The sequence below is a fragment of the Pipistrellus hanaki genome (assembly GCF_964339955.1).
Source record: "Pipistrellus hanaki genome assembly, chromosome: 9".
NCBI classification, from domain to species: Eukaryota; Metazoa; Chordata; class Mammalia; order Chiroptera; family Vespertilionidae; genus Pipistrellus; species Pipistrellus hanaki.
This window is the reverse complement of record NC_140511.1, coordinates 49848580-49867587: the sequence shown is the minus strand read 5'-3', so window position 1 is coordinate 49867587 and position 19008 is coordinate 49848580. Positions and strand designations below refer to the sequence as shown.

The following is a 19008-nucleotide window of genomic DNA, read 5'->3' as shown; positions in this document are numbered from 1 at the left end:
TCTCATTTCTCAGTAACTATCAAGACAAAGAATTTAAAGGACATTTTCTCAAAGACGCTATGTCCCCCTCACGCTAATGAAGGACACTGATTTTCTTTAGCACTTTCCACAGGGTAATAAGCTACATTGGATACTTGTGGATACTCTCCTTCTCCTATATGCCCAACTCAATAAACAGCACCTTCCCGGAGCTGGTGAAACCAAAAAGCTGAACATTTTTCTTGTCTCCTTCCTCCTCTTCACCTCACATGATCACCAAACTTTTATTCCTTCTCTTTTTTCTGCCTGCAATCAGAATTTTACAGAGATGATGGCAATAGCTTCCTGAGAAATTTAACTTTTCTAATATCATCCTTCTCAATCCAGAATAGTACTTTAATATGCAAATTTGATTATGTAAATATTGTGCTTTCCATCAAAGTCAAATGCAGCAGTCATTTAACTGGAGGTCCTCTTGCTATCCCCATGAAAGGCTTGTCAGAATTATGAACTGTACAAACTGGAACTGTATATAAGAACTTATTTCTTGCCAAAACCGGTTTGGCTCAGTGGATAGAGCGTCTGTCTGTGAACTGAAAGATCCCGGGTTCGATTCCGGTCAAGGGCATGTACCTTGGTTGCGGGCACATCCCCAGTAGGGGGTGTGCAAGAGGCAGTTGATTAATGATTCTCTCTCATCAATGTTTCTAACTCTCTATCCCTCTCCCTTTCTCTCTGTAAAAAATTAATAAAAATATATTAAAAAAAAAAAACTTCTTTCCTTCCTTTTTACAATACAACCTCGTTACTTCTGTGTTACCTATCTATATACATAAAAGCCTAAGCAACCAAACAACCGAACGACCAGTCAACTTGGTCGCTATGACACACTGACCACCAGGGGGCAGACACAACATAGGAGCTTCCCCCTGGTGGTTAGTGCACTTCCACAGCAGGAGCGCCACTCAAGTGACCAACTGAACACGTAATGAATAATTTTACACATTTTAATCCAAAACTGAGAACAACAAAGTGGACCTTTTAAAAAACTGGTTTACAATAAAAGAGTGAGCAACTAAATTTCAACTATAAAGGTCCACTTTTACAGTTTCAATAGTATACTTCAGAAGTAGGATCAAGTTTTCAAGGTATAAAATATATGGTGGCCAGATTTTCAAAGTTTCAAATAAATCGGAGTTGATCATCCAAGGAAGATGACTAAGAATTCAGAAATCAGAAGTGCTGACGCAGCATTAAGATTGGTGATGTGGCGACATCAAATGGCCAGACATTAATAGTTCCTAGTTTGTCCCCTAAATACATGAGTACAAGATATAGGCACTCCAGCCTCTTCATCTTTCACCCCAAAAATATGGGGAAATTATCCCCAAATGAATCTTATCTGAGGACATAAATGTACAATAATAAATAAAATTGAATCCCATGTAATGCCTTTTTTTCTTTTTAATTACAAAAGTTCCTTTTTGTTCATTGCATATAAGTAATTTTGCTCCCTTTTTAAAAAAATAGGAAGAGTTTAAAGGAAAAAGTGAAAATCACCTGTTAATCCCATAACACAAGAGATAACTATTAACATTTTGGTGTATATCCTAGAAATAGTATTCTTACACACACACTCACACACTCGTATGCTTTATAAATACAAACACTGGTTAGAATATAAATGCTACTTTGTAATTTCTTTCTTTACTTATAAACATATCATGTAATCTTTCCCTATCAAAAATTTTAAACTCATCATTAAATAGTTGAATAATATTTTGTTACATGAATTAATAATAATTTGTTACATTAATTCCATTTTATTGACTCTTAGGCTGGACTTTATTACATTTTTAGAGATAATTTTGTGATGAACATCTATATAACACTTTGTGTACTTTTGTTTCCTTAAAATTCCTACAGAATTTTTCAGTCAATCACATTTTACTCTTAAATTCAATTCTAGGATAATTTAAACAAACAAAACTCTCTGCTCTTCAAACAAAACTCTCTGCTTTTCTTTAAAGCTCTAAGATAGTCACTTGTAAATTATATGATTTTATTCCCAACCTTCTGGCCCATTGTTTATTACTAATTTAGTATGTGGTTAACATCCATGAACTGAATCTAAATTTTTTATATTACTACCCTGTTTCCCCGAAAATAAGACAGTGTCTTATATTAATTTTTGCTCCCAAAGATGCGCTAGGTCTTATTTTCAGGGGATGTCTTATTTTTCCATGCACTAGGTCTTATTTTCGGAGGATGTCTTATTTTCGGGGAAACACAGGTATTGCCAACACTAATCACACTTCCCCATCCCCACCTCCCAATTTGGTAACTGACAAAAAATTTTTTCAATTATAGAATACCATCAATAAGGTATACCAATAACTTTATAATAGCTTTTATTTTTATTTTCTAAATATATTTTTATTGATTTGAGAGAGGAAAGGAGAAGGATGGAGAGATAGAAACATCAATGATGAGAGAGAATCATTGATTGGCTGCATCCTGCACACCTGCTACTGGGGATAGAGCCCACAACCAAGGCATGTGCCCTTGACTGAAATCAATCCTGGGACCTTTCAGCCCACAGGCCGACACTATCTGCTGAGCCAAAATGGCTAGGACTATAATAGCTTTTAAACAACAACTCTGTAATATTATATTATACATGCCAATTTCAAAAACATTTAAATTTAAAATGGCACTTTTTAGAATTGGAAAAATAAAGTAGCTTTCTTTTTTAAATTTCTTTGGAGTTCTAAACTTGATTGATCCTATTTATGCAGGGGGGGGGGGGGGAGAAGCAGTGCCATCTTGATGTTAATTAAAAAAATAGCTAAAAACTCTTTGCCATTCTTTTTCCTTTTTCTTTTTTTCCTCTTCCCATGCATATGAGCTGGTCTTGTGACCAGTTAGAATCAACAAAATGTGACAGAAGTAATAATGTGCGGGACCTAAAGAAAGCAGCAGCTTCTGTTTGTGAACTTCTTGGAACATTTCCTCTTCTAAGCCAGTCACCACAAAAGAAATCCAGTTAGCCTGGAACCACCATGCAGTGAGGAAGCCCTAAGAATCGACACATAAAGTGGCCACTTAGTGAAGCACTGAGGTGTTTGATATGTGCAAAAAGCCTTCTTGTATATTCCATCCAAAGCCAGACACCAGCCAAATGGAGCCAAGTAATGATCTCAGATGATACATGTGAAGCAAAATAACTGACCAGCTGAGCCTTTGCCCAAATCCAATCTCACTGTGAGCAAATATATTAGTTGTTTTAAGCACTAAATTTTGGGGTAAGCCACTCCATAGCAGTAGATAACACACACGCACGCGCACACACACACACACACACACACACACACACACACACACACAAGCACAGCCAAGCTCTAGTTGGGAACGGTGGTAATGATGATATTGTTAAGGGAGTTAAGGAGGAGGGTGGCCATTTAAGCACTAAAGCCAATATTAAAGTAAGATATCTGAGCCGAAACCGGTTTGGCTCAGTAGCATCAGCCTGCAGACTGAAAGGTCCCAGGTTCCATTCCAGTAAAGGGCGTGTACCTTGGTTGCAGGCACATCCCCAGTAGGGGGTGTACAAGAGGCAGCTGATCCATGATTCTCTCTCATCCATGTTTCTAACTCTCTGTCCCTCTCTTTTCCTCCCTGTAAAAAATCAATAAAATATAAAATAAAAAAATAAAATAAAATAAATTAAGATATCTGAAGACAGAACATAATTTATGGAAGGGAGCACAATTTTTGAGTTAAAGGAGTTCTAGGATAAGAGGAAAGAGACAAGATAAAAATAAGTGCCAAGTTTTACAAAAGTCTAAAGAATGCTCCATTAGAGAAAACATCCAATCTAATAAAAGAGTAATATGCAAATTAACCATCACTCTGCTACACCCACAAGCCATGCCCACCAGCCAACCAGGAGCGAATATATAAATTAACCCAACCAAGATGGCTGCCACCACAGAGAGAGCAGGAGACTTGAATTTCCCCCAGTGATGAAGAAAGCCAAGCTTTCTACATACCCTGGCCTGCCTTGGCCTCCGCTCAGGTCGCCAGGGGTCGTGGCCAGCCTGCAAACCACCACAGGCCCCTTGCCTAGGCCATCCCCCGATCCAAGGAAGCCCCCACCCTAATCCAGGACTTCCTTCAGGGCAAACTAGCCAGCCCCCACCCATGCACCAGGCCTCTATCCTATCTAATAAAAGAGTAATATGCAAATTGACCATCACTCCAACACAAGATGGCTGCCCCCATGTGGACACAAGATGGCCAGCAGGAGAGGGCAGTTGGGAAGGACCAGGCCTGCAAGGGAGGGCAGTTAGGGGTGACCATGCCAGCAGAGAAGGGAAGTTGGGGGTGATGGGGCCTGCAGGGGAGAGCAGTTGGGAGAAGGGGGGGGAGAGAAGAACCAGGCCTGTAGGGGAAGGCAGTTAGGGGTAAATCAGGCAGGCAAGCAGGCAAGCAGTTTGGAGCCAGCAGTCCTGGATTGTGAAAGGGATGTCTGAATGCCCATCCCTTGAGAGGTCCCAGATTGGAGAGGGTGCAGGCTGGGTTGAGGGACACACACACACACACACACACACACACACACCATGCACGAATTTCATGCACTAGAATTATATTTAGGTGAGCTTTTGAGGGGCACAAAGTTTTCTACACAGAAAATCTAGCCAATACAAAAAAAGAGAGAGAGATAAAACATAACAGCAGTTATATTAACACTAAGAGAGTGTTCTGTCTATGCTCATTGCAGAAACAAAGCCAGATTTCCTAATTTTTCATTGAAAACTCATTTGTCTTCCAAAGATAGGCTTACTGCTAGGAACATTTACAAGTGTTTGACACAGGTAGTTCTAAAAAATCTCAGACTGCTGAAGGCATGCTTGTTTGTGTCTTCAGTCATTTAGGCTCCTTTTCTTGGCATTCTTAACAGTTTTAATTACAAATCTGAGTTTTCTCTTGTTAACATCAAAATTTTTGTTTCACAAAAAATACTTCCTAGGTGTTTATTTTGAAAAACACAAAACAAGGTCTATAATTCATGGTATATATTCAGAATGGCATTAGCATGTAGAAACACTTAAGAGATGAAGGGATGGGGGGAGGGGGAGAGAAAGGACTCATGTACATGAACAACAGTGTGGTGATTGGGAGGGGATGGATGGGTAAAGGTGGAGGAGGATATAGGGGATATAAATAGTGATAGAAAAAATTAAAATAAATGTATACATATATTAAAGAATAAACAGCATAACTTAATATCAAATAAAATTCAAAATTATCAAGATTCAGATTTTTATAACAAAAAAATTAAGATAAAATTTAAAATATTAAGCCAAAGCCGGTTTGTCTCAGCGGATAGAACGTCGACCTGTGGACTGAAAGTTCCCAGGTTCGATTCCAGTCAAGGGCATGTACCTTGGTTGCAGGCACATCCCCAATAGGAAGTGTGCAAGAGGCAGCTGATGGATGTTTCTCTCTCATCTATGTTTCTGACTCTCTATCCCTCTCTCTTCCTCTCTGTAAAAAATCAATAAAATATATATTTAAAAAATTTTTAAATATTAAGAAGGGACCTCTTTACTTACAAATTTAATAGTCTCTCTTCTCTCAAAACTTTTCTTCCTTTTAATGTTATTACAAATAATATAGCATTTCTGTTGCAAACAAAAAAAAATACACATATACTCATAACTTGATTTTATCTACTTCTTGACAAAGGAGATGCCATGAGCTAAGAAATTAGGCCTTAACACAATACCCTTCTATATATTTACAGATCATGTTTAATACATTATAATATATTTAAAAAGAGAACTGATGGTGTGAATACATCTGCTGATTGAAATTTATTAAATTCAATGGGCTCATTCAGACTGTGCATTTTTATTTTAACAAGTGACAATTCTTGGGGTAATAATGGGGATCCTAACTTATATGACAAAATAAACCACAAAACAAGATTATTTTATTTTAAGTCCCTTTCTCCACTCCACTCCACTCCAACCATCTCAGCAAACTCTGATGTAATATGATCAGTGGTCATACTGCTAAGTGGTCTCTAGCCATAGGTCACTTGGAGAGAACAGAGGAAAAACATTTGGCGGAAGGGGGGAAGACTAAGAGCTAGAGACCTGAGAAAAATGACGTATTAAGAAAAGGTTAAAATGGGATGCTACAGCACAGGAAAATTTAGGTTTGAAGTGTATAATGGGCTGCCAGAAAGTTAACATTTAATATAATTCTTCAAATAAGATTTCTGGGTTTTGACTCAGTAAATTATAAGATAATTTAATCCCAGAAGCATTACTATTTCAGAAAATAAATATGCCTGTACATAAAAGAGACAATATAACCACAAGTCAAAACAAAGGGATCTTGTGGTTCTTATATCAGTTTCCCCCCTCATTCACTTGTTAGAAAAGCAGACCCAATCAGACACACAATCATTTAAGGTGACTTTCTTATTATTAAAACTGGGTAGAAGTAAAATAGTTAAAACAAGCATAAAACTCAACACATGCCTTGTTATTAAATAAAAATACTGACATGCTGTTACATGCTCTGCTGATTATCACACTAAAGCAATTACATCAGCAGTCTACCTGTAAAAATTTCTTCTTCATTTCATCAAAGATATTTTGTCTGCATCTCCAAAACACATCCTATGACATACAGAGAACAAATGAATCACAAATTATTTATTTAAAATACAGAGGTAAGACAGTGAAATGAGAACAATTAACCTAAAGACATTTTTTTTCTTTGCAAACAAAATACATATTAAAAGTATCACATCCAGAAATTATATTTATAATTTTAGGCCTCAATTACTCTTTTTTTAAAAAAATATTTTTTATTGGTTTCATAGAGGAATAGAGAAGGGAGAGAGAGAAATATCAATGAGAGAGAATTATTGATCAGCTGCCTCCTGCACGCCCCCTGCTGGGGATCAAGCCCAGAACCCAGAATCCAGTACCCTGGACCAGAACCGAACCCAGGACCCTTCAGTCCACAGGCCGACACTACCCACTGAGCCAAATCAGCCAGGGCTCAATTACGCTTATAAGGTTACTGAAAATCTATGCTTTCGCTGTAAAGGATAACATGGAAAACAACCACATTTCAACAAAGAGTGGTAGCTTAAGAATTGTGAATAAATAAAATGTTCTAAGTCACATAATATTTTCCCAGTTTTACTGAGATATAATTAACATACAACATTGTATTGCTATTACCACAATAAGTTTAGTTAATATCCATCATCTCATCTCACATAGTGATGAAAACCTGGCCACTATACTATGTGGGAGCCAGGTAGCCACATGGAAAGGTCATGTGTAGAAGTTCCAGCCACAGCCCAAATGAGATCACAGCTGGCAAACATCATCTGCCACCATACATGTACTTGAAAAAGCATTTAGATCAAGCACGTCAAACTGAAAAGGCTAACACAGGCCAAATAAACGAGGTTTAAGTTTATGTGGGCTGCAAAAAAAAACAAAAGCTTCTATTTTCATAGAAACATAGGTTTATTTCGATAGAGACATGCTGAATACAAAGGGTTGAAATACATGAGTAACCGTTAACATAAAAGAATAGAACATTTTAATAAAAATTAATTTTTTCTTGAACATTAACTTACCAGACACTGAACAACTGTATAAATAAGTGTAATGTAAATAAACCTATTTTTCTTGTTCTCCAAAAGTGAAATATTTCCTGTTGCACACACCAAACAAGTCAGTACACGACTAATGATGTGGCAATCGGCTGCTAAAATATTTGGTGCTAGTGTTAGTGGAAAGAAATGTTGTGCCTGCACAGAAGGCATGTAAGGGAGACGAATGCAACATGATTATAGTAATCAGTCATTAGCGAACGTTGTAGTTTGTTTGTTATTAATAATTATGTATAAAGGGTATTATAAAAATTAAGTTACAAATTTTTATTAAAACATTTCTTACATACTGTTATTTTGGCTGGGCCGTAAAAATATTCGTTGTGGGCCACATGCGGACCACGGGCCGTAAATTGACATGCTTGATTTAGATGATTCCAGCCCCAGCTTTTCAGCTGCCCCAGCTGACACCTAGCAAAGCAGAAACAAGCTGCCCTAGTCCCATTTTGCTTAAATTAACATCTGTGAGCAAAATTCACTAAGTTGGGGGCAAATTGATATATAACACAAGATAATCAGAATAATAGTCAATTTCTCACTCTAGTCTTCTCATCTTCCTATATAAAAGTACAATCCTCTTGATGTGCTGGTTGGGTGGCTCAGTTGGAGAGTCTTCCCCAACACAAAAAAGATCGCAGGTTGGATTCCTGATCAGGGCACAAACTTAGATTGAGAGTTCAATCCCCATTAGGGGCATGTAGAAGAGTCAACTGATCAATGTTTCTCTCTCACATCAATGTTTCTCTTTCTCTCTCTCTTTCCCCAACCCTTTCTCTCTCTCTCTAAAATTAATAAACATCCTAGGGTGAGGATAAAACAACAATCCTCTTGGTAATCATTTCCCTCCCTTGCTTCCAGTTTCTACACAGTACTTATAACAACCTGAAATATTTGTTTGCATTTTACATATTTATTGTCTGTCTCTAAAAAAAACTTCCATCGTGAACCAAGATGAAATAGCAGACTAGACTTCCCCTCCTCACCTTAAACTAAAAATCTAGATAAAATATATAAAGAAATCATTTTCAAATATTGAACAACAGCCAACACAAAACAGTGATCCCTGTGAAAAGCACCTTTCAGGCTACAGTGCTTGGGAGGGAGAAGCCAGGTAGAGTCCAATCCAGCAAACTCCCTGAGTTCAAGAGATGAGGTGGGGGAGTTGGAAGAGACTAATTCAGCTAGAATTTATAGGGCAGAATACTAAGGAGAAGAAAGCTGCACAAACAGCAAGCTCCAGAGATCTTTTTTGAGTACTCAGCTGAGTACTCAACAGCATATCTATGTAAAGAAACTACATGAGTCGGGGGAAAGAACCACAGGAAAGCCGAAACCGGTTCGGCTTGGGGACTGAAGGGACCAGGGTTCGATTCTGGTCAAGGGCGTGTACCTTGGTTGCGGGCATATCCCCAGTAGGGGGTGTGCAAGAGGCAGCTGATCGCTGACTCTCTCTCATCAATGTTTCTAGCTCTCTATCTCTCTCCCTTCCTCTCTGTACAAAATCAATAAAATATATTTTAAAAAAAAGAAAAAAAGAAAAGAACCACAGGAAAGAATCCCTGGAGCTCACTTTAGTTTCCAGAGTGGGGAGGTTTGGAAGGGGCAAAGAATCTCATTAATACACATCATATAACCTTATAACACCAAATTAATAGCCTTTTAAAAAGTCTGCATTGGGCCCTGGCCGGTGTGGCTCAGTGGTAAAGCATTGGCCCGAGCACTGAAGGGTAATGGGTTTTATCAAGGGCATGGTCAAGGGTAGGTATCTGGGTTGTAGATTTGGCTCCAGCCAGGGCACTTGTATGGCCTTGCAGGAGGCAACCAATTGATGCTTTTCTCTTTCTCTCTCTCCCAACCCCTCCCTTCCATTTTCTCTCTTTAAAAAAAAAAAAAAAAAAAAAAAAAAAAAATCAATGGAAAAAAATATCCTCAGATGAGGGAGGGAAAAGTCTGTTGGGAAAGAGGACACATGTATCGGGTCTAGTAGTAATTAATGTCGTTTTTAAACATTCGTTTAAAATCTTGCTTGGCGTTGACTTGTATTGACATAACCTTCAAACACGTGGTATCTACAGAACGTGTGAAGTGCAATTAACAAGTTTTGCTTGAAAAAGTTTGTTTGGTTTTTGTTGCAAAACTAGGGCTAAGAAGATGGCGGATGAAGAGCATATTCGGCACTGCATGCTTTTCGAGTTCCAATTAGGAAGAAAAGCAAGTGAGGCTGCAAAAAACATCTGTATTGCTCTTGGTCAAGATGCAGTTAGCGCCAGAAAATGCCAGCGTTGGTTTGAGAAATTTCGCGAGGGAAATTTTTCGTTAGATGACAAGAGTGGTCGAGGCCGTGTGTCCAATTTTGATCAAGAAGCTCTTCAAGCTCTTTTGGTGCAAAATCCTCAAATTACCCAACAAGAGCTTGGGACAACTTTAAATTGTTCACAAAAAACAATTTCCAATCAATTGCGTGCACCTGGCAAAGTCCAAAAGTTTGGAAAATGGGTTCCTCATGAGTTGACCGACAACAACCGTAATCAGAGTCACAATTTGCAGTTCGCTCCTCTCTCGTCAAAACCGTTTGCCGTTTTTAGAGCAAATTGTTACCGGAGATGAAGAATGGGTGCTGTATGTTAATTTGAAAAGGCGGCCTCAATGGTTGGACAAAAATGAGGCTCCACAGCCCACGCCAAAACCTGACTTGCATGGGAAAAAAGTGATGTTGTGTGTTTGGTAGAATTTTAAAGGAATTCTTCATTATGAACTTTTACCATCTAACCAAACCATTACAAGTGCAGTGTATAGGGCCCAATTGGAAAGGTTAGCCCAAGCTTTAAGAGAAAAAGAACCCGCGCTGAGTAATCGGAAGGGCGTAATTCTTCACCATGATAACGCACGACCGCATACTGCAAGAATCACTGCTGAAAAACTGCGCCAGTTGGAATGGGAAGTTCTCCCTCAACCTGCATATTCTCCTGATATTGCCCCTTCCGATTACCATTTGTTTCGTTCTTTGCAAAAGTTTCTTCTTGGAAAAAAATTTAATAATGAAGAATGCCTCAAAAATGCATTGACCGAATTTTTTGCATCAAAATCACAAGAATTTTACAACAGAGGGATTAAAATGCTTCCTGAGCGTTGGGCACAAGTAGTAGAAAACAACGGCAACTATATTGTTGGTTAAATTTTGTTGTATTGTTTAAGTAAATTCGATTTAAAAAAGGTCTTAGAAAACGACATTAATTATTACTAGACCTAATACAAAATAAAAGAATTGCATTGAAATGTTTACAGTATTGTATTTCAAGAATAGAATTAGAACTTTTTTCCTCTTTATGTTTTTCTGGGACTTCCAAATGTTTGGCACTGCACATGAATTTGTTTTTACAATTTAAATGTAAATAACAAAAAAAAAAACCCTGTAAATTTAGTTAACATATATAAAGTAAAAAATGTGTTAGTCCACTCTTACCCTATCAAGAGAGACAAAACAACTAAGTGCACAGTAAGAAAATGAAAGTCATTTGCCTGGACAGCAATACACATGAAAAAGATCTGGGGAGAGTTCAAGAACTATACTCTTAGTGTGTACAGCACCCAGAATGATGTGTCTACAGAAAACAATAGAAACTAGTATAATCAAGATCAGGTAACATTAGCAGATATATAAAGTTTAGGCAATTTGAGGTTATTACATAAAAATATAATTAAAGAAACTAAGGATACCTAAAATAGGGAAGGCAATAAACTTCCACTTCTAGGATTCCTTTGCTTCAAGTAATATGTACTTGGAAAAATACATGGAACAAGGAAGGGTGAAAGCCTCTTAAAAGGAAATTAAAAAGAAAATAGCATTAATTTAAATAGTGGTTAAAAAAGAATTACTGTCACTTATAGGCTGGGAGCCACACACAATATTCTACTCTTTAAATATCTAATATTTCATTTTCTGGAAGAGAGGGTAGATGCACTTCTATTCCTTCTGCTAATAAACTAAAAATGTTTTGTACAAGGCAAAGATAAGACATTGAAATGTGAAGAGAAAGCAGACTGGCTAAAGGCCCAAGGGATGAAGGACATGGTGGTTAATTTCCTGTATATATTTTTTGCCTAACACATTCTGGTCTGAGAGGGCAAACACTAAAAAAGCCCCAAGAAGAGAGTACCCTTCCCTAACTAACTAAGGAAAGGGCAGTCTTATAAAACAGACGACTTTTAGACACTAACCACTATATACTACAGCCAAACATCACAGGGAAAAACAAAACAAAAAAAACTGTTGCCTTCTGTTGCCTTGCCAACACTCTCATCATCGAAGTCTGAGAGAGAAGTCTTAGATTTCCAACATCAGCTGGTTGTAAGAAGGCACTACCTTTTCCCTGACCAAGGTGGTGTCAAAAAAGACCTAGTGGGCAGCAAGGACTTTCATTACAGCCTAGTGGTAAGGAGAGCTTCCTCACTTCTCCATCACTGGAGGTCACATGGAAATAACAAAATGTCTCACCCACTCCCAAACCAGCAGGTGTCCACAGAAGCTTAAAGGGAGCATGAACTTCAATGCTATCCAGCAATAAAAAAACACCTCTTACTCCTGATTGTAAATAAAGGGGGAATGAGGAACTGGACTCCCACTCCAACTTCCGAATAACAAAGTTACTCCCTTTTCCGGTTGACATGGTATCAGAGGAGGCCTCTTTAAAAAGATTTTAAAAAGATCCATAGTCAGCACACAGTTTGCCCAGCCAGCGTGGCTCAGGGGTTCAGGGTCGACCTATGAATCAGGAGGTCACAGTTCGATTCCTAGGGCACATGCCCAAGTTGTGGGCTCAATATCCAGTGTGAAGTATGCAGGAGGCAGCTAACCAATTATTCTCTCTTACCACTGATGTTTCTCTCTCTCCTCCTTTCTCTCTAAAAATCAATAAAAAAATATTTTTAAAAAGAGATTCAGAGTCATATCATAATACCCAAAATGTCCAGAATATAATACAAAATCACATGTCAGACCAAGAACCAAGAAAATCTCAACTTGGACGAGAAAAGCCATCAACAGATACCAACACAGAGATGATGCAAATGTTGAAATGATCTGATAAGGAGTTTAAAATGCCCATCATAAAAACATTCAACAAGCAACCATGAACACACATGAAATAATAATTTTTTTAAAAAAGTCTCAGCAAAAAAATATCAGCTAGGGGCACCCTCAGCCACCCCCCCCCCCCCACTTCCCTGCCCAACTTTGCAGGGGCCTGAACCCTCACCCCTGCTGAGGGAAGAAGTCTCCTGCTCCCATGGCTAATTAACTTCCCATGCCCAGCTCAAATCGGGACCCAGGTAACATAGAGAGACTTGGCCAACAGCAGTTGCCCTCTCACTACAAGACTTGAGTTGTCTTGTACCCATGGCGTGGGGAAGTGGGTTTTTGATATATAAATCCAGCCCACCACAAGGAATGCTCAGGGCCTACTCAAGAAGGCAAATAATCCTTTCCACTAATATTTACAGGGTAAAATAAGATTGTTGTTAGTGTAATAAATTTGACAGTAAAATAGTAGACAAGTTTTCAGGCTAATTTAAATTGGCTAATTGAAATAAGCGAATATCCTAGAAAAATTAATTGTACTGGACAAAAAGCTGTTCCTAAAGTGTTAATTAACATTTTTATTGGTAGTTCATCTCATGATAAAATTGCATAATATGTAATGAACCTACAGCGGTCACATTATAGTGCAAAAAATTAAAATTTAAAAGACTACATTATATAATTTTCAAAAGCCTCCTAATATTTAAAAAAATACGTATTTTATTGATTTTTTTCATAGAGAGGAAGGGAGAGGGATAGAAAGTCTGAAACATCGATGAGAAAGAAACATCATCAGCTGCTTCCTGCACACCCCCTACTGGGGATGTGCCCACAACCAATGTACATGCCCTTGACCGGAATTGAACCTAGGACCCTTCAGTCCGCAGGCAACACTCTATCCACTGAGCCAAACCAGTTTCGGCATAGCCTCCTAATATTTAAGTCAAAAAAGGGGGAAAGTAGAAGAATATCATGTAAGGAAAAATATCTTGTAAGTAAATTACATCTAGAAAATTTGTACTTTAGGAAATTAATTGTAATGCTAACAGCAAGACACCCATAAAAAACATACATGGTGTCAAAACAAGCCAGAGGAAAATCATTTGGGCAAAAAATGAAAAAGGATCCCAAGTCAAATTTATAGAAAATATTCCTTTATTAACTTTTGGTCGAGAATATGTTTGTATATTTTCAGAAAACAACTCCGAGACCATGTGGATTCCTGCAACAGAGAGGAATTGATAAGACTACTCCAGCCATGAAGACAGAAGTGAAGCAGTCCAGAGATGGAAGACGCCAACGTCGTTTCCCCGAAAATAAGACAGAGTCTTATATTAATTTTTTCTCCCAAAGTTGTGCTAGGTCGTATTTTCAGGGGATGTCTTACTTTCGGAGGATGTCTTATTTTGGGGGAAACACGGTAGCAGTCAGCAGCTGTGCGTCACTGCAGGTTGCCCAGGACCAAACCAGAAAGGGTCTGACCTGCATTACCACCATTTGTCCACCATCCAGAACTAAAATATCATTGCTAACATATACACATAAGGAACTGTTTGACATTGAAATTGGGTCTCTAAAGAACTGTTGGCCCAGTAGGAAACTCACTACAGACTGATTCATTTGCCTTTCAATATAACCATTATTGCTTGTCTCATTTTCGGTTCTTATAAGTATATTTCTAGTAGGACATGATCTCACTCATCTATGGGAAATGATGAACAACATAGACTGATGAACAAGAACAGACCTAGAGACAAGGAGCCATGGATCAGACTGTTGGACCTCAGAGGGAGGGTGGGAATAAAAGGGAGAGATCAACCAAAGGACTTGTATGCATACATATGAGCCTAACCAGTGGTCAAGGACAATTGGGGGGTGGGGACATGAGTGGAAAGGGGTAGAGGATGGGAATGGGGGGGTGAGGACAAATATGTGATACCTTAATCAATAAAAAAAATTAAAAAAAATAATTTCAAATAAATAATCAAATAAAAATAACAGCTAAAATACAATAACCAGAACTAAAACTCATTAGTGGGCTCAATAGCAGAATGAAGATGACAGGGAAAATAACCAATACCTTAAAGAAAAAGAAAAAGAAAAAAAAAAAAAAAAACAGGCTTAAAAAAATCCCATCTCATGAAACTATAAAAAAAAAATTATTCTCAAACACCTGTAAGACTATAAAAAAAAAAAAAAAGGATCTAACACTTGTGTAATCCAAGTCCTAGAAGAAAAGGAGAAAGGGGGTGGGTCTGAAAGAGCACTCAAAGAAATAAGTGACTTTATAATGTTGACATATTTGTGGCATTAAAATTGTAACCATGGTTTCCTCTTACTTCTATCCTAACACCCTTCCTACTTTTCTCTTATTCCTTTTAATAGTAGTTGCTCTACTACTGGTAATGGGTAACCCACTAATATGTACTGTATCTAAACTTAGAAACTAAACAAACTGCTCTCAAGAGGGGAGATAATATGCCCTTTACTATTCCTGTTATATTTATGTTTCATTACAGCTAAGTTTTCTTCTTTAAAGGTCTTAAATGTTCTTCATTATTACTAAATCAAGGAAGCTGTAACCATGCTCTTTATTTAGAAGCATGGATAATAATCTAAATATAAGAATATCACTTTCTTATAATACTCTAAACATGAAATTATACAACTAAAAATGTTAAGGTTACTTAAAACTATTTAAAGACTTTATTTCCTATAGCGGTAAGCTATAGTATAAACAGCAATATAATGCAGAGGCAAAAAATCTAGACTAAGAACTCTCAGACTAAGGTGGCTGGCTACTTTATTTTGCTGTGTAATCCTATGCAAGTCACTTATCTGTGACTTTCAGGCATCACAAAGAGATTTTCTGATGATCAAAAGAGAAACTTGAAATGCACCATAAAGTATAATATCATATAAAAGGTATTATTATATAATTATCAGTTACTATCTTTATAACAGATTTAAGAATTCTGCAATCCTCAACTATGTTTATACATACATATTATATTTATATGTTGTTTATATTATTTAAAATTTCAAAAGATAACCTTCTTTGGATAATATAAATTTCATCAGATGAAAAATCTGCACATACCTAATTTGTTTTCTGATTGCACTTGCCATGGCCTCTCACAAGTTTAAAAACCCACCACCAAAAAAATAGAGAAAAACGTACTAAAAAGTTTATGTAGATTTATAATTTAGGGACACATCTTAAACTTTATCACCATGGTCCAGCTCCCTTATTACACAGATGAAAGAGATAAAAAAGAAAGGCCCAGAAAAAGTAAGCAACTAGGGCAAAGTCAAACCAATGAGTTTTCTGATTCCCAAACTACTGTCCTTTCAACTAACCCAGTTAATATGTAAACCTCTCTCTCAAAGAGCCTACCAAAATTATACCCCTTCTCCTATTTTCATTTGAGTGTAAATTTTCAATATTAACTTAGGACATAAAACATTCGTGTAAGTAAAGTGTTTCAAAGAACAAATTTCAGCAATTAAACTTTTAACAATTATAAACAAATTGTTAACTTGTTTTGGGGGAGGAAAAAAACATTTTCTTGTCCCCTAATGTCTACATAATAAAAATCTAAACTCCTTATAGATATACAAGTCCTTCAGAATTTTAAGACACAATGTGCTAAAACTATCTTCTCTCTCAACCCCAGCACCCTAAGAATCTACACCAAACTTTTGCTACTTCTTAAAATGCATTACTAATTTTGTGTTTTAAATGTTATTCCTTCTAACTAAAACTCTGACCTTTTTTTTAATCCTCACTCAAAGATATGTTTATTGATGAAAGAGAGAGAGAAACATTAAGACATCCATTGGTTGCCTCCCATAAGTACCCCGTCCGTGGATCAAACCTGCAACTCAGATATGTGCCCTGACAAGGAATGGACACTCCAACCAAATGAACCATCTGGCCAGGACTGATCTCCTACTTTACATGGCAATCAAGTCATCATAGGGACCTAGTTAAATGTTACTTTATCACAGAATCCCCTAAATTAAGCCAACTATTTAGGATTTGTGCTATGCATATAAGAATATTTAGTTGAGCTGAAACCAGTTTGGCTCAGTGGATAGAGAGTCGGCCTGCAGACTGAAAGGTCCTGGGTTCGAATCCGGTCAAGGGCAAGTATCTTGGTTGCGGGCACATCCCCAGTAGGGGGTGTAAGAGGCAGCTGATCAATGTTTCTCTCTCATCGATGTTTCTAACTCACTATCCCTCTCTTTTCCTCTCTGTAAAAAAAATCAACAAAATATATTTTAAAACATTTTTAAAAAAAGAATATTTAGTTGAAAGGTCATAATCAGAACTGTAACTTCAAGTAGCATATACACTAATAAAAGAGAAATATGTAAATTGACTGTACCTCCACAACGCCCACCAGACAATCAGGAGTGAGTATGCAAATTAACCCAACAAATTGGCGGGTTAATTTCAATACACAGGCACAGGGCAAAGATTGAAGGCTCCAGCCCGAGCGAAGACTGAAGACTGAAGACTGAAGACTGAAGAGGCTTGGCTTCTCCTCTGCGGCAGGAGCAAAGGCCTGGGTCCTGGCTTGCCGGCAGCCAGGGGAAGGTAGGCCTATTGCACAAATCTTCATGCAATGGGCCTCTAGTATTTAATAACTAAAAAATTATTATCAGGAAGTTGGGATATTATCTATCCCACTGAGTGTTAGGGGTAGAGTCCTTACAATATTTTAAGAAAAAGAATTTTCTGAGACTTGCAGCGAGGATGAAAGATTTTTATTTGAGTGAAATTGCATGTCCAGGTTTCTGAAGTGTCCTGGAAGGGCAGCTAGGGATTCAGTAAAACTAAAAGCAAAGCCAGTGTCCAGAGTTTACATTCCATGTTGCAGCATCAGATTAGTTGTAGTCTATTAGTCCATGGTATGTGGGGGTCCACATGGCTGGGTCCATGAGAGAGACCTGCAAGCCAGGAGTAAGTGCAACACGCCAAGAGCCAAAAGAGCAAACTTCTTTGTTCAGGGAATAAGTATCCCTAATCTCCCTGTGCTTGCAGTTGCCATGTCCAATCTGGGTAAAGACCTCTGTTCTTAGGTGTAACTGATAGCAAGCAATTTCCCTATGTCACCCCATCTTTACTGGGCATGTGTCTATTCTCTCTCCTGTCCATTCCTTCCCCCAGCAATCTGTGGGGGAATGGACCAGTGGCTCCTAGGAAGTGTAAAGCTGTAGCTTCCTGACAAAACTGCTCAAATGACATCCTATAATATTTGGCCTTCCCTTTGCTCCTTTCCTGTTATTCATAACTAGGTTAATTACAAATGTCTCATTATGACTTCATTTTCATTAAACAATAAATATTTATTAGACCACAAGGTAGAGCACATTGTGCTGTTCTCTAAGGAAAATAAAGGTGTGAGACAAGAAAAAATTTTACTTAGGTTCTTTTGGCTGGTCTAATCCTCTCTAATAAAAGAGAAACAACAAATTGGCCGTACCTTTGCCACACCCACAAGCCATGCCCACCAGCCAATCAGTGTGAATATACAAATTAACCCAACCAAGCTAGCGGTTAATTTGCATATCCTGGCCAGAGCGGAAGACTGAAGACAGCCTAGAAAGAATCCAAGCTGCGAAGAAGCAAGCAAGCTGGGCAAGGGAGCAGGGAAGCAGGCAGAGCAGGGAGAAGAGAGAGAAGCCAGTGGGGCAGCAGAGACCGTAGCAGGAAGCCCTATTGCAGGAATCTTCCTGCAAGGGGCATCTAGTAATCAAATAGATACAAAACAGATTAGCAAGAGAAAAGAGACAAATTTAATACATACATATGTATGGGAACCCACGTCCATGAGAGACTCAGAGACCACATTTATAACAGGTTCAAAGACAGAAAGGGAAAATGGGTGTATATCACATTCTGATCTAGGAATGAGGTAAAGCATCTTGAGGTTTCAGAAGGTAGTTGCAGGGAGAGCACATGTTCAGTAATTAGTAGTTTGCTCTATCCTACAGATAGGTCCTAAAAGGTTATTTCTGATAATCCCTTATTATCGGCAAGGGCCCCAATTCAAGTTTTTCTAGGTAGTTAAGGGAGGGGCAGAAGTTTCTCTTGAGCCTGCAGCTAAAGTTGCCATTAGCTCAAAACAATTCTCATACCACAGAGGCACATCTTGGGGTGACTTGTTCTGAAGCCCCATAAAGGTAATAACAGTAATGAAGGTAGTCAAAGTAATGAGGAGCTAACATGTAT

At 37.9% G+C, this 19008-nt stretch overlaps 1 protein-coding gene across 4 annotated transcripts in view; it reads right to left on the bottom strand.

The window, feature by feature from the left end:
• The window catches only part of USP47 (ubiquitin specific peptidase 47), an 89221-nt gene that overhangs the window by 57637 nt on the left and 12576 nt on the right, over positions 1-19008 (bottom strand). The window contains exon 2 of one of the 4 annotated variants that reach the window (XM_084893507.1): positions 6615-6674. The exons of the other annotated variants lie outside the window; for them this stretch is intronic. Within the exon in view, the coding sequence (XP_084749633.1) occupies positions 6615-6674 (60 nt within the window). The remainder of the gene's footprint in view (positions 1-6614; positions 6675-19008) is intronic. 4 annotated transcript variants of the gene reach the window in all.